This window comes from Aristolochia californica, unplaced genomic scaffold (genome assembly GCF_029961685.1).
Source record: "Aristolochia californica isolate CCGP_79_NKW_82.1479 unplaced genomic scaffold, dmAriCali1.0.hap1 SCAF_3, whole genome shotgun sequence".
NCBI lineage: Eukaryota > Viridiplantae > Streptophyta > Magnoliopsida > Piperales > Aristolochiaceae > Aristolochia > Aristolochia californica.
In genome coordinates, this window is record NW_027181992.1 from 43,408,432 (window position 1) to 43,426,317 (window position 17,886).

The following is a 17,886-nucleotide window of genomic DNA, read 5'->3' on the forward strand; positions in this document are numbered from 1 at the left end:
ATAACTATAATATTTTATCAATAATATAAGATAGATTTTTACGTAGTATAAATTAATAATATAGTTCCACAAAATTAAAAATCATTAGTTTAATTAATGATAAAAATGGAATAATTAAAAAATATTCGATCAATTCTTTAATTTAATAATATTTTATTACCACTCTTAAATCACTAATTTAATATAATGATAAAAATAATGAATATAATAAATAAATAAATAAAATATTTTTTTAATAAAATAAATATATTTTTAGTAGTATAAATTAATAATATATTTCAAAAAAATTAAAAATCATTAGTTTAATTAATGATAAAAAATAAAATCAGTAAACAAAAGTGCTTGACAGTGAACTGAATTAATAATTAGCGAGACCGATAGCGCTGAGAGGAAAGGAACGAGATCCACTTTCGTGAGACACGACTTCAAGTGGATGAACCAAGATTTTTGGTTGGGATCCTGATTCACCCACTTTACTCATGGGTGAGTTCAAGTGGATGAACCCATTCATCCACTTGAACTAGAGCCCAGTGCGTGCACTAACGCATCCGGGTCAAGTGACAGTGTAATATAATTTTTCACTTTCACTTGACCCAAAGGCGCACTAACATGCCCCTAAGTAGGAAACCAACCTCTTACTTAATTAGGAAACTAATGAAGCGAACTTAAATGATTAGGCATTTCTCATTGTCCAAGATAATTTATTATTTACATCTTATTAACTTCGATTCATATAGAGCCTGAAAGTAAGTTTGGATTTGTTGTAGTGGGCACTTCAATTTTCATTGAGGTTTGCCTTGATTCTTAATACGCTTAATGATAGCCATCAAGGAGCTTTTGGTTGTATATATGATTCAATACAAAAAGCCATTTGGTGTGAAACATGATCAGACGGATGAGATAGTGTCTTGCATGTTTCATTCCAAATGGATTTTCGTATTAAATCAACCCTCTCTCTCTCTCTCTCTCTCTCTCTCTATAAATATATATATATATATATTTAAAGGGTGCATAAACATGTTGATAAGACTTTAAGTTCATTTCTATTTTACATCAAATTGACCTAATTTTCCATTGAGGTCCAATAGACAAAATATGCCTTCAACAAAGTGTAGCTTTAAATTGCATTCTAACCTACGCTCTTTATTTATTATTATTTTTTCCTATGAGAATGGGTTTTTAAAAGATGAATCACCAAATGAAATGCAATAGGATAAGCTTAACATTGAGGTAAGTTAAATTACAATTAATATTTATATAACATTTTTTTTCTGAATTCTATTTAAAAAGAAGAAAGAAAATAATCAAAAACTAGATGCAGTTGTAAACAAGTTCTAAAACAGGCTTCTATGTCGATGACCATTATACACAAAGTATGGGTTTTTAAGCAAAGTCTTATTTCTAATTAGACCATAATGAGGATCATCTCATTGATCGGTCATTTGGTTGTTTATTTTAGTATATACTAATTATGTTACACCTTTTCATGTTTTACGAAGAAAGTTGGAAATAAGAGAATTCAAATGAAAGAAAGGGAGTATAGAAACCAAAACTACATCCCAATGAATTTTATCTAGAATTAAAGAAACAGGTGGGTAGGTTTCTAACTCATCACTACATTATACAACTTCCACATCCATAAGACAACTTACTAGTTGGTTTGGTGAACAAAGCCTTGAAAGTGATCTATTGATCAATTAACAAAATTCAAGAAAGAAGGGTTAGTAGGTTAGGAATCAATTACTTGCATGGAATGTCCTCCTCTACCTCTTCTCACTCTTCTCTCACCTAAATTTCGATCTTCATAAGTTACATTGGATGCATAAGTCGCCTAGCTTTTCATAGACACATAATTATTTACTTTTGTTTACGATTTTGTCAATCTTTTTGAAAGCTTTCTTCATCTTCACTAGTTTAAATGAATAATTATTTGTATTTCGAAGAAGAAAAGAAGAAGAGAAGGGATTGCAAATTGACTGAAGAAGCTTCCCCACTTAGGTGATCAAACCCAAGTGATTCAGGTTGAACTAAAGCTCCTTAGTTTAACTAGAGTCAAATGATGCACTCATTAACCATTCATGAGATTTGGTGGAAAGAGGTGGCCGCTCACCATCCTTAATATGGAATAATGAACTAACTACCAACCACCCCTTGGGTCCCACGTTCCCTTCTTTACCCCCCACACACTTGACAAAATTAGACTCCGCCAAACCCAGTCGGAGTCGGAGCTCCGGACGGATGCCAAATTATTAAAAATTAAATTTCTCTTCGATAAAAATTGCACAATTTTTCTAAATGGAAGAGAAATAAATAATAAAAAATACTAGAAGCTTAGTCGGATCTGAAAAGAAGCTTCCAGAGCTTTTCCCGTTTTAAAGAGTCCGTTCGGTGAAGATGCCTAGTGGGCCTAGCTTCCCGTGGGTGTACTGAGTACGGTGCAACCGCGCGAGACTACGGAGAGGGGGTTGATCGAACTGGAAAGTTTTTCTCCAAGTTTTCGTCGCAAGGCACGTGAAGTGAAGGGTACTTTTGGTATTTCCTATCACTGCATACAACCGCCCATCCAATCGCAACCAACTCTTCTCCCTCTCTCTGACTCTCTTGTGTGCTTAACTTTCAGACGATTAGGCCAAAATGACGTGAAACTCGTACTTTGTTTTCAGAGTTTTTAGTTTGCATCATCGATGCGATCGGAGGTGAGTAATTGTGGAGAGAAAATTATGGTGTGGAATACGAAACGTCTGAGTTTGGTCGGTTATAATTTATTTGCCAGTCTTTCTCGTTAATTTCCTGGTAGGTTTGCCTAGGGTTCGTCGCCCAAAAGCTCTGTAACTGCACGGTTCGTGGTGGCGTGTTGATCGTTTTCTTTTGCCGTTTTCTCTTCCTTAAAGGCGCTTTTTGAGTGGAGCTCAGATCGGAGGGACGGGGTGTGTCTGTTGTTTATTTTGAACTAGTCAACTTTGGTTGAATTTTGTCACCGTCTGCTTATTGTTTGTCGGTTGTTTGAATTATATTAAGAGTATAGGATTTTGAATGGAATTTTGCCTTTTGAAGCATCTCTATTTGCGTATCCTTTGAGAAGTTTTGGTCCGGATAATTTCTTGTCCTGGTAATATTCGGCGTAGGGAGGACTTGCTTCTGTTTTGAACTTCATTTTTGGCTACTGAAGTTGTCTGCTCCTTGTTTCTGGTTTTCAGGTTGACGAAACGACTGGATCATCTTGTATCTGTGAGTGAAGAACCATGACTCCGGAGCTCCTAAGTATCCAACCAAACGAACTGAAGTTCACGTGTAAGTTACTTCTACACGCTCGACAAATTCTCGAGTTGATAATTTGCATTGGCTGGTGATACACGGCAATTGCGCTAGATGGTTTGCTGCTCGCAGACATGAAGTCTCACGAGGATGAAGGGTTAGATTTGTAATATAGGTGAAAATATGGACGTTTGAACTCTGCAACTAGATTAGATGGTTTGCTGATCAGGACGTGAAAATGTCCGGAGGATGAAGGATTTGCATTATCATTGTCAATGAAGATATCCGATACTTTGATGTGTTTAAATTTAATTTAAACTGTTAAGAATTTCTTCTGAAAATTTTTTTGATTTATGCAATTAGGCAAAATAATCTATTCCTTGGGTGTCTAGTACAAATAAAATGGTTAGAAAAAAGAAGAAGCTTTAGGTTATCACTCTACAAAATTCACGGGGTGTGTCTGAGGCAGTTAGTTTGGATCCTTCTAATCTGGTGAAAAGTGTAGCTTGAGATGGATGTCTTTGTTGACTGGTTTTTAGTTTTCTCTATTAGGGCAAAAGGGAAAGTCTTCAAAAGTGGAATAAGCCTAAACTGATTTTTAGAATTAGTTATTGAAATGAATCTAAAGAATGGACCATATACTTATCCCTGATCTGGTATAATTCCTAACTATCCTGTAAGAGACCTGAATTTTGTCAGGTTCTGCCTTTTGATAAAACCTTCCATAGACTTCAAAAGGGATAACAAGCTGTTGGATTTGTAAGAAACTAAATGAAAGGTGTTAGATTTTTTTTTTTTACTGGTAATTCAGTGATTCAATCAAGAATTTGCAATGTGCCCTTCACATTGCATTGTTTGTTTAAGTGGAAAACGAAAGTGTATTCCATTCAGTATTTGAGAAACACTACTACTTTAACTACAGTTAATTGTGAACTGAGGACTCTAGAAAGTCAAAGTCATTATGAGTTCAACTTGATGGTGTAAGTAAAGATCAGTTTCACATAGGTAAAGATCAGTTTCCAATTGCTGACAGTGGCTCATTGCTTGGTGTCCACTTATATCTCCTTGAATTAGACTTCGCCCCTCTGCTTTTAATTAGGAATCTGGCTCCAAATTGCCAAGGGCATAGGATGATGGCTACTTATTATTTTAGGTTGCCCCTTCATATGAATTCAGATGCTTTTGTGCGTTTATTGGATCATGAACCTATCATTATAGCATCTACTGGCAAGGCTCTTTTAGTTACTAGACAGTTGGGTGTTGAGTCTAGAACATAGCAGTATAAAGTCAAATGTAGTTTTATGCGGATGAGTTGCTCATCCAGGAAGTTTGTCTTATCATTTTGAAAGCTATCGGTGTTTTCTCCTCATAACCATTTTTAATATTAGAAAATTTCTGATTCAGTGAGTATTGCCTACCAGAGTTTTGGAGACACTCTTCTTGTGAATTGCCTGTTTTCACTTCTTTTCAGTCTGACAACTAAAGATTTTTTTTCCAGTTGAAGTGAAGAAGCAAAGTTTCTGCTCTGTCCAACTTGTCAACCACACAGATCAATATGTTGCATACAAGGTGGAAACTCTTCTATGATGATATTTTCTTGTACTTGTTATTTTGTATAGATAGAGTTGTCAATTCTTCTAGGATATCTAGATTCGATGTAATAATCTCGTGCACATCCACTTTTTCATGGTGTACATGGTTGTGCAACATTTTCCTGAATGTATTGTGTTAACCTATGTTAGACTGTTGCCATGATACCAGTACTGTAATCAAATATATGGCTAAGGCAACCGGTATTTCATGTGTGCTAGTGATGCCCAATGTGCAAGGAATGGACTAAGAAGAAAAAGACTTTTACCTGAATTCCCTTATCTAATGAACAATTTGAATGTTCCTTACACCTATGGCAACTCATGTGTTTAGGAAAATATTAACTGCTTAGGCGCTTTTGAATGCTCATCACTTTCTAGTGAAATATTTTGTTTCCTCAATTATGTCCACTTGTTCTGTATTTACTCTACCTTAAATTTTCACACTCATGTGGTGAAGTCTTTTGTTTGGTTTTATTGCATTGTCATTGTCAAGATTGTTCTTAATACTACTATACCAGAATCATTTTTTAAAACTAATTTTTTTTTTTCAATTGCTCTTTTGAGGGTTTAAAGCATTCTTGTTTTGATAATGCATCTGATGGCTGTGATTTTGTGTGACATTTGTCGCAGGTCAAGACTACGTCCCCAAAGAAATATTGTGTGCGTCCAAATATTGGAATTGTCTTACCAAATTCAACTTGTGATTTTACAGGTTTGTTTTTTCTCGCTCATAAATAAATTTTTTTCTCTAAGATTTATTTTCATAAGTGATCTTTTAGGATCACCTTTTTCGTTTGCAAATGTCATTATTTAGTCCCTTCTCTTTACATCAGGGGCAGAGCCAACAAGGGTCAAGAGTAGGAATTGCCTCCCCCCACAACCCTCAAAAAAAAAAAAAAAACACTATTTTGGAAGCATCTATATTTAATTTCTTATCTTCTTGATTTCCCCCATTCTCCCTCCCTCTCCTCTTTCTCTCTTTGCCCCTCATATGATTTGCCTCCTTTTCCCACAAAATGTACCCCTCCCCCTCCTTTCGCCCTTGGCCCCCCATACGACTTCTCCTCTTCCGAACTTTTTAGCTCTGCTACTGCTTTACATCTTTGCTTAAATTGAAGCAAATGAAACAATATTCTGAAACTTGTTTCTTTATTTTCAATTTTTGAAGAAATTATTTATCATTTTTGTGCCACCTATCAATCATCTCCAGGGAATTTCTTGAAAATAAACAAAAATTCAAGAAAGTTGAATCTATTTTTTTAAAACATTATTTATCCATAGAGAGGTGGCAGGGCAAATTAGCTGATGAAAGTTTGCAAGTTAAAAGTGGTAACTGGAGTCGTTGTGGAATGTTGAAAAAATTAAGAATATAATCCGAACTAGCAGATAGTGAAGCAATGGCAGAATATTAGCTGAGAAATTTTTTTCTGTGCAAGATGATGATTTTCTGTCTTTTTTAGTGTATCTGACTTATGCAAGAATACTGAGTAGAAGCCACTTCTTATCATTCTTTAATGGAAATCATTATGGAAGATCAAAGAGGTTGAGTCGAAAGTTTGAATTAGTATATAATGTCTCACTTTTTTTTTTTTTTTGAAATGGAGAATCATTTACAGGTTAATTTGTGTCTCTCTTTTCTTTGTTTTTATTTCTTTTCTCTCTTTTATATCTCCTCTGCTATGATGGCCATACCAGTGGGACTGGCAAGTAAAATTTTTTATTACCCATGTGAGTGGAGTTACTCATGCTCTTTTTGTCCTCTCCTTAGCTCATGTCATATGTATAGGGAAAGGAGGCTACACCTAATCTTTTCTTCCTTAAAAAAATACCTCTATTTACAAAAATGTCATTTACTTCATTATATTTACAAAAATACTATTATCTTTGATTTATCATTGAGTTGACAAAAATATGAATAAATTTAAAAAATATCAATCATGAAATTATTGGATATAAAGTAAATTTTGAATAAATTCTAATTTAATTGTTAATTAAAAATAAGGTGCACCTAGCTTAGATAGACCAAGGTCTATGTATATAATCTGTGTGTATGTCTGTATTGTATTCGATCTTTTGCTTTTAGACCCTCGTGAAAAGCTCTCATTTCTCTTTTGCATTTTCTGTGCGAGCAGATTATCCCACTAACAATTGCAGACCATGGATTTAGATTGTGTCATCTGTATATCCTTTCTTATGAACATGTTTGAGTAAGCTTATATGCAGTGCCTAATGAATGTAGTTACTATGCAAGCCCAACGTGTAGCTCCACCAGATATGCAATGCAAAGACAAATTTCTGATTCAAAGCACAGTTGTGCCTTTTGGCTCTACTGAAGAAGACATCTCAGCCACCACAGTAAGAACTCTATTATTGTTGCTTTTGTATTTTATTGTTGGATTTGTTTAACAATTTCTTCGTTGTTGCCAGTTTGCAAAAGAGAGTGGCAGATTTATCGAGGAGGACAAATTGAGAGTGGTTCTTGTTAGTCCCCCACATTCTCCTGTTCTACTGCCCATTAGTGGAACCTTGAAGCAGGAGTCAGATTTTGAGGCTCCAGTGATCAGAGAAGCTGTGTGGCAGGAATCAGATTTTGTACCTCCAGTGATCAAGGGAACCGTGAGGAAGGAGTCAGATTTTGAAGCTCCAGTGATCAAAGGATCTGTGAAGCAAGAACCAGCTTCTGAAGCTTTGATAACCAAAGGAGCTCTGAAACAGGAACCAGCTTTTGAAGCATTGCTGTCCAATGGAGCTTGTAAGAAGGGGCCAGCTTATGAAGATTCAGTTCTCCAAGATCAGATTCCATCTGAAATTAAAGACGACAATGTGGTAAAACTTGCTCAAGTATACTTTTTATTTCTGGCAATTTGAATGCTCTATGGTTAGAGGTAAAAGCCCCTGTGATGGGGTTGGATTTCCGACCTGATCCCTGCTTCACCATATAAATCACACCTCACCGCCACCCTGCATTTCTGGAAATATGCTAACTTAATGATAAAGGTCATATAAATATGAATTACTAGCTTAAAATTTCTCTATAGCTACTCTCACTTGTTTGATTTTTATTGTTTTTTAAAACTGTGTGACTATATAAAAGAGGATGGGAAACATGGTAATAAGACACTACAGATGGGATCAGGAAACCCCGTCTCCTCCCTGAAACTCGTATGGGTTGACCCTGCCATATGGGTGATGTGTAAACCCATCCCTGCATGGAGCAGGTTTAGGTCATTGTGGTTCCCTGTTGCCACCCGTTGCTGTGCTTTTTGCAGTGATTAGATCCGTTGCAACTACTACAGATTACCAGTGGAACCATTCCATGCTGTTTTTCATATTATATCTTTAGAGTGTTATTCATATGTTGTATTTAATTTTCTTGAATAGGTAGATAAAAATGTTGAGGAGCTGAATTGCAAGATTCATCATATGGAATCAGAACTGAATGAACTGGTGCCAAAACTGACTGAGGTAATTCAATCTTTGGCGAAATGTAAAAGGTGGTTTGATGATGATTTGTTTTTTCAGGATTTTTGGATGAGTGTGTCTTTGTATGATAAGAACTTGCCCAAAAATTAGTGTAGGACCTACTCGATGCTCATGGTGTTGGCAACAATGCAATTGGATGAGTGATTAACGTATTAGACTTCCTCTTCACATGTCAAGAATACAGCCAATCTTCATATATTTGATACATTAATTCATATCTTTGCTGTATTTCAACTTTCTAGACCATGCACAGTTCTAAAGTAGATAAATAAGGTGATGTAGATTGATTTTGTAGGCTGAGAAGACTATCATCCGGTTAAGAGAAGAAAACTCTGCTGCTATCCAAGAGAGGGATGTCTTAAAGCACGAAGTAGTAAGTATTTTCTTACTGTTATGTGTCTCTGGTTGTCGAGTTGCTAGTTGTCTAATGAGTTCAAAATGTTGTATTTTGTCTCAAAACAATGCCCTTTCAGCTTATTTATCATTCACTTACTACTCGTCTAGAGCCTCTATTTCTGCCTTAATTTTCTTTTTCCATTTTAACTCTCTTAGGCGGTTATAAGAAGCAGAAAGGGTGCGAAAGTCCAAGTGGGTTTTCCCTTCCTGTTCGTCTGTTTCATTGCCCTCGTCAGTATGTACATGGGCTACTTGGTACGTGGGTAGGACCGAGGCCAGACATGAGGCTTCTGCTTGAAAGAAGTTGGATCATTGGCTGACACAGAGAATGCGGCTGGCTGCTATTCTGGTAGTTTAAGAGTCAAACGCCCCTTGCTTGGGGCTCTGTTGGATACGAGAAGGTCTTGTAATCTGCTCGAGTTGAATGTAAAGAACTAACTTCTCTAGAAAATAACTAAGGAAATTAAGAATTTGTATGTTTTCTTTCGAATGCTCTTTTCTGTTTCGCATTACTAGCCTATATCACATAAAAATTTTAAGGTTCAAACCTATTATTTATAATTAATAATCATCCCCTCATTTCTCAATCTACCTTAGATTATGTTTTTTCTTTATTATTTCTTGATAATACAGCAAATTTTTACACCAGTTTGTAGTTTGGCTTTACATTAGCATCGTACTTACAGTTAATGTCCATTAATTGTATGCAGAAGTTTTGACCAGATTCTAATGCCTTTTTGGGACCGGGCAAGTACGTTCTACCACTTTTTCCTTCAATTATTACAAATATCGATTTACAATTTTTATCAGAAGTTTAGACATTCTGCTATATATTCTCACAATGACTAAAATGTGTATTATTATTAAATTTCTTCACCTACCCTTATTGAGTGAGAAATATACAAAAAGATACAAATAACTCTCACCCCTATTAGTATTATTTTTATTTATTATTTATTAAATAGAATCTAATGTATTTGGTAACTTTATTTGATTACCAATTTCTTGTTTATAAATAGAATGAAAATGGGTAAATGTTATTCTGTATTCGATTATATATAAAAAAATAATTCAGTAAATTTTGATTTGAGTTTTAAGTATGTCTTGGATAAAACATGATTTAATATATTTTTAATGATTTTTTATTATTTTATTATAAATTTAAAAAATATTTTTCTTCGTATTTTGTGCATATAGTTATTTATAGTTCTATTTTATAAAATTTAAGTAATTTTTGTTATTCTTTACTTTAATCACCCAATTATCTGTTCTTCCCTTTTGATAAATCAGGAAATAAATAATAAATGAAATAATTTATTCTGTATACCAATATATCATATATTAAAATTTTATATTAATCACTTAAATTTTCAGGGTATGTACGTCGCCGGTCTTCTCCAACGAGTTCGGACTTCGAAACCGACCAACCCCGTTGAGTAGCCCAATGCAGATCTCTCAAAGGTTAATTCTCTTCACTTCACTCTCTCCTGCTGGATGAAGTCTATGCTCTACCTCTAATTTAGAAATTCCCACTTCAGAAAGATCGGGGCTTTAAACCATTTCTGTTCGATTTGCGTTCTCCGATTGGCACCGATCGTAGTGACGTAGTATTTAATTTGTTGCACTTGCTCATCCACATATCATACTCCTGAAATCCAGATGTTTACGGAACCTGTTTGAAGAAAAGACAACTAGATTTCCTCCAGATACGTACAGAACCTGTTTGAAGAAAAGCAGGTTGTTTCTCACCTTTCTTTCTACTACTTTCCCTGATTTCACTTCCTCCCAATCCGCTAGGCTAGGGCTTTATACCCAGTTTGCATTCTTTTCGAACTCGAAAGTGGTTTGGCGTAAAGACCGGTACCTGGATAATGCCTTCGAAAATGATAAACAGTGGCGATTCTGTGCTAGTGTTGTGAAAGAGGCATTAGCGAGCCTGGTCACGTCATCCAGGTCCGGCACTAGGAGAAAAGGCGAGAGAGTTTAGGGTTTCCTGATGATTTCTTATGTAATTTATGGTAACCAAATATCCTAACTATTTCCGGTTGGTTGGTTGTCCGAGGGAAGGAAAATCATTTTTGGAACTAGTTTCATGGTAAGCAGATTCTGTTAAGTCACTTGTAGAATTGAGAGATGAAGAAGAATCTCAGTTAACTGGAATTCGTGTGAGGCCTTCCTACAGTGTTAATCTTCCACCAGGTTTCTTTTTGAAGAAAGGAGTGAGGGAATCAGTTAGAGACTGGATGGAACTTCCACACATATCTCCTTATACTGATGTAGACCAAGCTTCACCGGAGGTTGAGAAGAGAAGTGTCGTGGTTCTTCATGAGTCGCTTTGTTTATCCTTTCTCAAAAGGATGGTTACTGGTTTGGCATGGAGCCGAGCCGAGCCTGAACCTGCCTATGTTCGAGTCGAGCTTCGAACATAACTTCGTTTTGAGTCTAAATTGTTATCGAGCTCGAGTCCAAAATTTTGAATCTAGTTCGAGTCGAGCCTGAGCTTCAACATACATTTAAAACTTTTTAAAAAATATATATAAAATAAATTATATATAAAATTATGCATACATTTTACATAAAATTGGGCATGACCTCTACTTAAAATTGGGCATAACCTATATATATATATATATATATATATATAATACATATATACGATTGGGCATGACCTCTACTTAAAATTGAGCATAATCTATGTATATAATACTTATATAAAATTCGGCATGACTTCTACACAATACCTGCATAAACACTCCATAAAATTGTCTATACATTCCATAAACACTCCATGAAATTGTTTATACATTCCATACACTCCATAAAATAGTCTAAACATTACATAACATTATGAATAAACTTCATACAATAATCAAACACAACAAAATTAAATGAAATATCACCATCAATTTACAATCACCCAAATAAAAACTATAAATCCTTTAAATAAAATCCTATTACTATTAAAGACTTACTAGAAAATTACAAGAAATATTTTAAATGTTTGTTAGGAAAGTCAAATGGACCTCTTATTGCCTCTTCTAAGAAATTAAATAAAAATTAATAATTAATCTAATATATTACTATACTTATCGATAAATTTTTAATCAAATAAAATGTCAAACACAAAATTGCTATGAAAATTGCCTTATGCTAAAAATATTATATCATCAACTGTCAAATACTTATTCAAAATTATTTTATACGATTTTCTAGCCCATCTTGGCAAGAAAATCTTACTTAGAAAATTATATGATTTTTTAACAAGAATTTATAATTAGAAAAATATTTTCAAAATACATGAAGCACTAATGGTCCTATATTTTTACTAAAAATGTCTTTTCAACATTTATTGAAAAAACCACTAATAGTCTCTAGAAATGTATTTCTATTAAAATATCTTTTCAATTTCTTCAAGAGCAATGAGGAAGGGACAAAAAGTTTTTTTTTCCTTGTTTATGATCTTGCACGTGTGAAATCGGTTTTATGATCTCACGTGTGAAATCGACTTTGGGATAGGGGGGAGAAATTATTTCTCCCGAAACTCTAACTATTCTCCAGTTTTCCGCAAAGACAACAGGGAGCGAAGGTGCGGCGCCGGCGAGCACCTATCGTCGGCGACAGAAACAGAGGAGGCAAAGAAATCGGAGGAAGAGGAAAAAATCGGAGGGGACGTAGAGGTCCCCCCCCCCCCCCCCCCCTCTTCCTCGCTCCTACTCCCGATCCCGCGACTAGCGAGTTTTTGAGTCAAACCTTGATTCGGATGAGCTCGGCTCGATAACTCAAACGAGCCAATTCGGATCTCGAGCTTGAGAGATACCGAATCGAACCGAGCCGGCACCAAACCGAACTCGAACCGGCTCGATTCGAAGCCACCCCTAGTTAGTGCCGATACCGGGCAACTTTAGCGAAGAATAGGGGTTTTCCCATGCATTTGTTAGCCATGTTAGTGTGTAGCGTAAGTGACGGGGGAAAGTAAGGATCCCTCAATTGCATCGGGCTCGGGTTGTCGGGAAGGAAGGCTCTGTCGAACGAAGGTTTCAGAGAAAAAAAATTTCTCTCTCACTCGTGACCGACCTTCGACGATTTCAATCGCTCTCTGTGCGACCTGTCTCCAGCACTCGACTCCCATCCTCTCGCCGTCCCCAGCACCGACGACCTCGACAACATCTCTCCCCTCTTTGCAACCTCTCCGGCTCCTCCCTTGCTCGAGACCGTCGGCGATTTTAATCGCCCCCTCTGCGACCTCTCTCCGGCGTTTGACTCTCTTCCTCTCGCTGTCCCCAGCACCGACAACCATCGGCGACTTCCCCTCTCTGCATCCTCTCCGGCTCGATTCGGAAGAAAGTAGGATAAAAATTTCTTCCTGTTCATCGATAGTTAATTGGTCTTGTAGGTCTTTGTTTAGAGCATAAGCTATTAAAAATCATTATTAGTATTTAATAAAAAATATATATTTTACATATTTAAGCATGTATGGGGGTATGTCTCTAATTTTCAATAACTTGATCCTCGTCCATGGTTGGCTTGACTGAACAGGGAATAAGGAGTTTCGCTATGGTAACTTCTGTTTACTATATAAGTACCAATGCTTCATTTGCAGTGAAAATGAGTGTGTTTGTGGTGGAGAACATTGTGAAGATGACAATGGAAGGGAAAATGAAGACAATGATAGTAGTGATGATGTTGAGGATGATGTGGATACTCAAATAAGTACTCAAAGGGAGTCCGCAGTACAATCTGCAAGAACATCATATTATCGAGATGATTTAGTAATTCAGATGTGGCAAAATTATTGACTATTATGTTTTAATGCAGCTAAATATTTTTTGTGTTGTACTTTTGTATGAACAGATATATTTTTTTATATTAAAAAGGTTGTTGAGTTATATTTGTATTATTTTTATTTTTATTATTACGATGTTTGTGTAGTACGCTATGTAGTACGATATTTGTATAATTATTTCATATTTAGATATTACAAAATTAAAATTTGATTACAATTTTAATAATATAAAAATAAACATTTGTTTAATTATTATATTTAATATATTTTATTTATTAACTAATATTAATTTAATTTTCTGAAAGTCAGATATATCAAAATATTTTTATTTAATTAATAATTTATCTACACTTTATTCCACACTTTCCATTGTGCACACTAACACAAACAAATGCTTTACATTGTGCACACTAATACAAACAAGTACTTTACACTGCACTTTCCATTGCGTACACTAACACAAACTAGTACTTTATATTCCATCTCACTTTCCCTAAGGAAAGTACTTCACTTTTCATTCCACTTTCCCCCTGCACTTACATTGTGCACTAACCCCCCCTTAATATTGCTTTTTGAGGACAACACATAAATACAAGAGATATTAAGGGAAGGAGAGAAAAAGATAAACTCTAGTTCTTGGGAGAGAGGAAAGAAGAAACCAAGTGAGAGAAGGAAGAGGAAAATAGAAAGAGGTGTATGGATGAGTTTGAGCTAAGAGGAAGAGGTTTGAATGCTCTACCTCATGTCTTGAGGTTATATTTATAGTTATGTGAGGTGTTAACAATGATTATTATGCCCCTAGGGCTACATGCTTCAAAAGGAAAATGACATAAGAGGACATTCACTAGTTTGCATAATTACAATTTTATGCAATCTCTATAACTATTTTCCTTATTCATTAGCCATGCCACCCCTACACACGTACGTGCTTTTTAACACTCCCCCTTAAGCTGGTGTTTATAACTTTGCTTTGCAAATAATCTTGGTCAAGAAACTTGTGCGCTTGAAAGAAAAAAAATTGATTGCCTTGATTTGATTCATCGTCTTTTTTTTCACATTTTGCTTGTAGTCTTCATCTTGTTCTCATCTCATCTCCACATTACTTGGATATTCTAGTCACATAAAATTTGATTACCACAAAAAGTGGAATTCTTAATTGTTTGTTACCTCTTTTTTGTACTTCTTCTTCTACTTTTCTCCTTCAAGATGTGGATCTCTTTGTTCTTTACCAAGAGACCCAACTTGCATAATATAATAGTGAGAGAAGAAAAATAACTCCTAGCCGTACAACGAAGTTCCATAAACTTAACAAAATTGTCATAGTTTGAAATACGCTTTGCTCAATTTCAAAGGCGAAAAAATAACTCAACTTTAGGGCATAACAAAGAGACAACTCATTTTCTAAGGGTAGCTCAAACAAAGAACACCTTTTGGGTAAAAAATAAAAAGACTGGACTCAAGCTGGATGTTGGAGACGACTCCTATAATTTTTAGGTAGTTGGTCTATATGCATTGCTCTAACGTGATTTTAGCAAAAATAAATTAAAGAAAGTACTTTGAGGAATTAAGGGTGTGAATAAAAATATAACAGTTCTCATACTTAAAAATGAAGGAGGCGCACAATGCAGCTCTTGATACATAAAGTAAGAAGGAGGTGCTTTTAGACCAATAGATGGATAAAAAGTGACAAGGTTTTACTCAAGAGGGAGGTGAAAAAATAATTCCTCTATGAACATGATGATTAAGGAAACTTAAAAAAGCCCAATAAAAAAGTTTTGAAATAGAACATAATAATGGAAACTTTATAAACATACACTTCTCATATAAGGCATAATTACCTTTTAACACAACTAAACCAATTTAGAAAGAAATATTCAAAAGATAAATTCTAGAATAAGGGAAGTTTTTTAGGACACTAAGATTTGGAATTTAGAATGAGAAAACACGACTTTCTAATTCAAAATTTTCAGACTTTGTCAAAAAAAGAAACTAAGCTCATAATGGGAAAATTTTCTCTTAAGGAAACTAATGTAATATGACAACAAACAAAATAAACTTTTAATGAAGGAAAGATACTCAAGTTGGTAAAATCTTGAATAAATTTTGAAAAAAATAGGAAACTTAACCAACATTAGCAACTTAAAAAACGTGAAGCAAAAAATTCGGCTTAAATTCGGATCTTCACATACAACAAGATATAAACATGACATTTGATTCTTCCAATATAGATATCTCTCTCAAGAAAGATTAGATTGGGAAACAATTTATTGGGAAAGAAAATAGATTCACATAGATTTCTTTTGAGATATAATTCTTAATATAAATCCTTAGTAATGTTAGTACAAACCGTTCAGGAAGTTGAAGCTTTCCGCTACTATACGAAACTTTTCACTTGTTTGACCTTTGTTGCTTCAGATTTTGATTTCTCTTTCTAGAAAACTCTGATTTCAACAATTTTTTTTGAGTTGGAAACTAGACTTAAAGATATTTCCAACAATATATAATTTGCTATAGGAACATACCGTAAGAGAGTAAAACATCTAATACAAAATAGGAATTGAGAAAGAAAGACTTAAGAAAAAATCAAGAAACTCCTTTTTTTTTTCTTCTTCCTGCCTTTCTTCTCCATCTTTTTTTTTTTTTCTATATCAAAACTTTGCTTGCTTTGATACCATGTTGATTTCTTGGGACAACACGTAAGCACATGAGATATTAAGGGAAATAGAAAAAAGATGAACTCTAACTCTTGGGAGAGAGGAGAAAAGAAACTAAGGGCGAGAAAGAAGAGAAAAAGAGAGAGGTGTATGGACGAATTTGAGTTAAGAGGAAGAGGCTTAAATGCTCTACCTTATGCCTTTAGGTTGTATTTATAGTTATGGGAAGATGTTTACAATGACTAGTATGCCCTTAGGGCTACTTGTTTCAAAATAAAAAATAAAATAAGAAAACATATACGAACTTGCATAATTACAATTTTATGTCATCTCTATGAATGTTCTCCTTATTTACTAGCCATGCCACCCTAGGTAGGTATCTTTTCACAGTTAATATTTTTATGAGACAGTCAAAGAATTTTTTTTGTGCCATTGAAAAGGGGTATTAAAGCAGCTATGTGAGAGAAGCTTATCACAAGGATGAATTGATTGACAAGGAATGATTGTGGAAATGTTTGCATAAGACTACCATGAGCTGTTGGAACAACAAAGATAGATGAAAGGCAAACTTCAAGAGGAAATGAAGCAAACGGCCACAAGGAATGTGAAAACAGACTAGTTTTGAGTAGGTGCTTCTTTTGCCAGTGTGGACTCTATTGCACTTACCTACTGTAAGTGAATGTGAAAGTGAATTACCTAATATAAGTGAAATTGAAAATGAATTACCTACTGTAAGTGAAAGTGAAAGTAAATTACTTGTTGGTGTTAGTGTCCAAAATGAAAAATGTAATGTAAACAAGAGAAAAAAGTTATTTTTTATAATATACCTAAATAGATAATTAACCTAAACAAAAATGGTTACTACACTAATAAGTAATTTAATGTAGTATTAAAATATATTAATTTACTAATTAATTAAATAAGATATTCATTAATAAATTAAGATAGATTGCAGTTTAGTCTAAATTAATACAATAATTACGTGTGAACATTAACCGGTGTACTAATTAATTATAAAAGTAGCTAATATAATTTTTTTTAAAAATAACAGTAAAGAATATAATAAATAAATAACTAGAATATTTTATTAATAACATAAGATATATTTTACGTAGTATAAATTAATAATATATTTCCACAAAATTTAAAATCATTAGTTTAATTAATGATAAAAAATAAAATAATTGAACAAAAATACTTGATAGATTGCCTACTTTAACAATATTTTAATTACCACTCTTAAATAATAATTTAATATAGTAATAAATATAATAAATAAATATTTTATTAACAACATTTGATTGATTTTTATGTAGTATAAATTAATAATATATTTCCACAAAATAAAAAATATTATTTTAATTAATGATAAAAATAGAATAATTAAACAAAAATACTTGATCAATTGCTTACTTTAACAATATTTTAATTATCACTATTAAATCACTAATTTAATATAGTAATAAAAATATTAAATAATAAATAAATTAATAAATAAATAAAATATTTTATTAATAACATAAGATAGATTTATAGTAGTATAAATTAATCATGTATTTCCACAAAATTAAAAATGATTAGTTTAATTAATGATAAAATTGAATAATTAAAAAAAAATACTTAATCATTTGTTTACTTTAACAATATTTTAATTACCACTCTTAAATCACTAATATAATATAATAATAATATATTTTATTAATAACATAAGATAGATTTTTTT

General features: G+C 33.7%; 2 protein-coding genes across 5 annotated transcripts; both read left to right on the forward strand.

Moving 5' to 3' along the window:
* The first annotated feature begins 2,606 nt into the window (after positions 1–2,606).
* On the forward strand, positions 2,607–9,206 carry LOC137958997 (vesicle-associated protein 2-2-like). 4 transcript variants are annotated; one of them, XM_068806245.1, is made up of 10 exons: positions 2,648–2,696; positions 2,798–2,927; positions 3,198–3,291; positions 4,754–4,824; positions 5,478–5,559; positions 7,087–7,202; positions 7,275–7,673; positions 8,229–8,312; positions 8,626–8,703; positions 8,883–9,206. In XM_068806245.1, the coding sequence occupies exons 3-10, from the start codon at positions 3,243–3,245 to the stop codon at positions 8,991–8,993; spliced, it is 990 nt and encodes a 329-aa protein (XP_068662346.1). In that variant the 5' UTR covers positions 2,648–2,696; positions 2,798–2,927; positions 3,198–3,242; the 3' UTR covers positions 8,994–9,206. The 4 variants fall into 4 exon arrangements, with proteins under 4 accessions (XP_068662345.1, XP_068662348.1, XP_068662346.1 ...); XM_068806244.1 differs by lacking the exon at positions 2,798–2,927 and having other exon boundaries at positions 2,607–2,696; XM_068806246.1 differs by lacking the exons at positions 2,648–2,696; positions 2,798–2,927 and adding an exon at positions 3,014–3,109.
* LOC137959584 (uncharacterized) lies at positions 9,055–11,155 on the forward strand. The gene is made up of 6 exons (XM_068806945.1): positions 9,055–9,075; positions 9,360–9,374; positions 10,101–10,162; positions 10,265–10,330; positions 10,386–10,699; positions 10,851–11,155. Exons 1-6 carry the CDS (start codon positions 9,055–9,057, stop codon positions 11,153–11,155), a joined length of 783 nt encoding a protein of 260 aa, XP_068663046.1.
* The last annotated feature ends 6,731 nt before the right edge of the window (positions 11,156–17,886 follow it).

Coding starts and splice junctions, on each gene's coding strand:
- LOC137958997 (XM_068806244.1), top strand. CDS start 3,243: ATGACTCCGGAGCTCCTAAGTATCCAACCAAACGAACTGAAGTTCACG. Junction 7,674..8,228: donor AAATTAAAGACGACAATGTG/GTAAAACTTGCT, acceptor TTTCTTGAATAG/GTAGATAAAAATGTTGAGGA. Junction 8,313..8,625: donor TGGTGCCAAAACTGACTGAG/GTAATTCAATCT, acceptor TTGATTTTGTAG/GCTGAGAAGACTATCATCCG.
- LOC137959584 (XM_068806945.1), top strand. CDS start 9,055: ATGCGGCTGGCTGCTATTCTG. Junction 10,163..10,264: donor AAACCGACCAACCCCGTTGA/GTAGCCCAATGC, acceptor TTCCCACTTCAG/AAAGATCGGGGCTTTAAACC. Junction 10,331..10,385: donor TTGGCACCGATCGTAGTGAC/GTAGTATTTAAT, acceptor CCTGAAATCCAG/ATGTTTACGGAACCTGTTTG.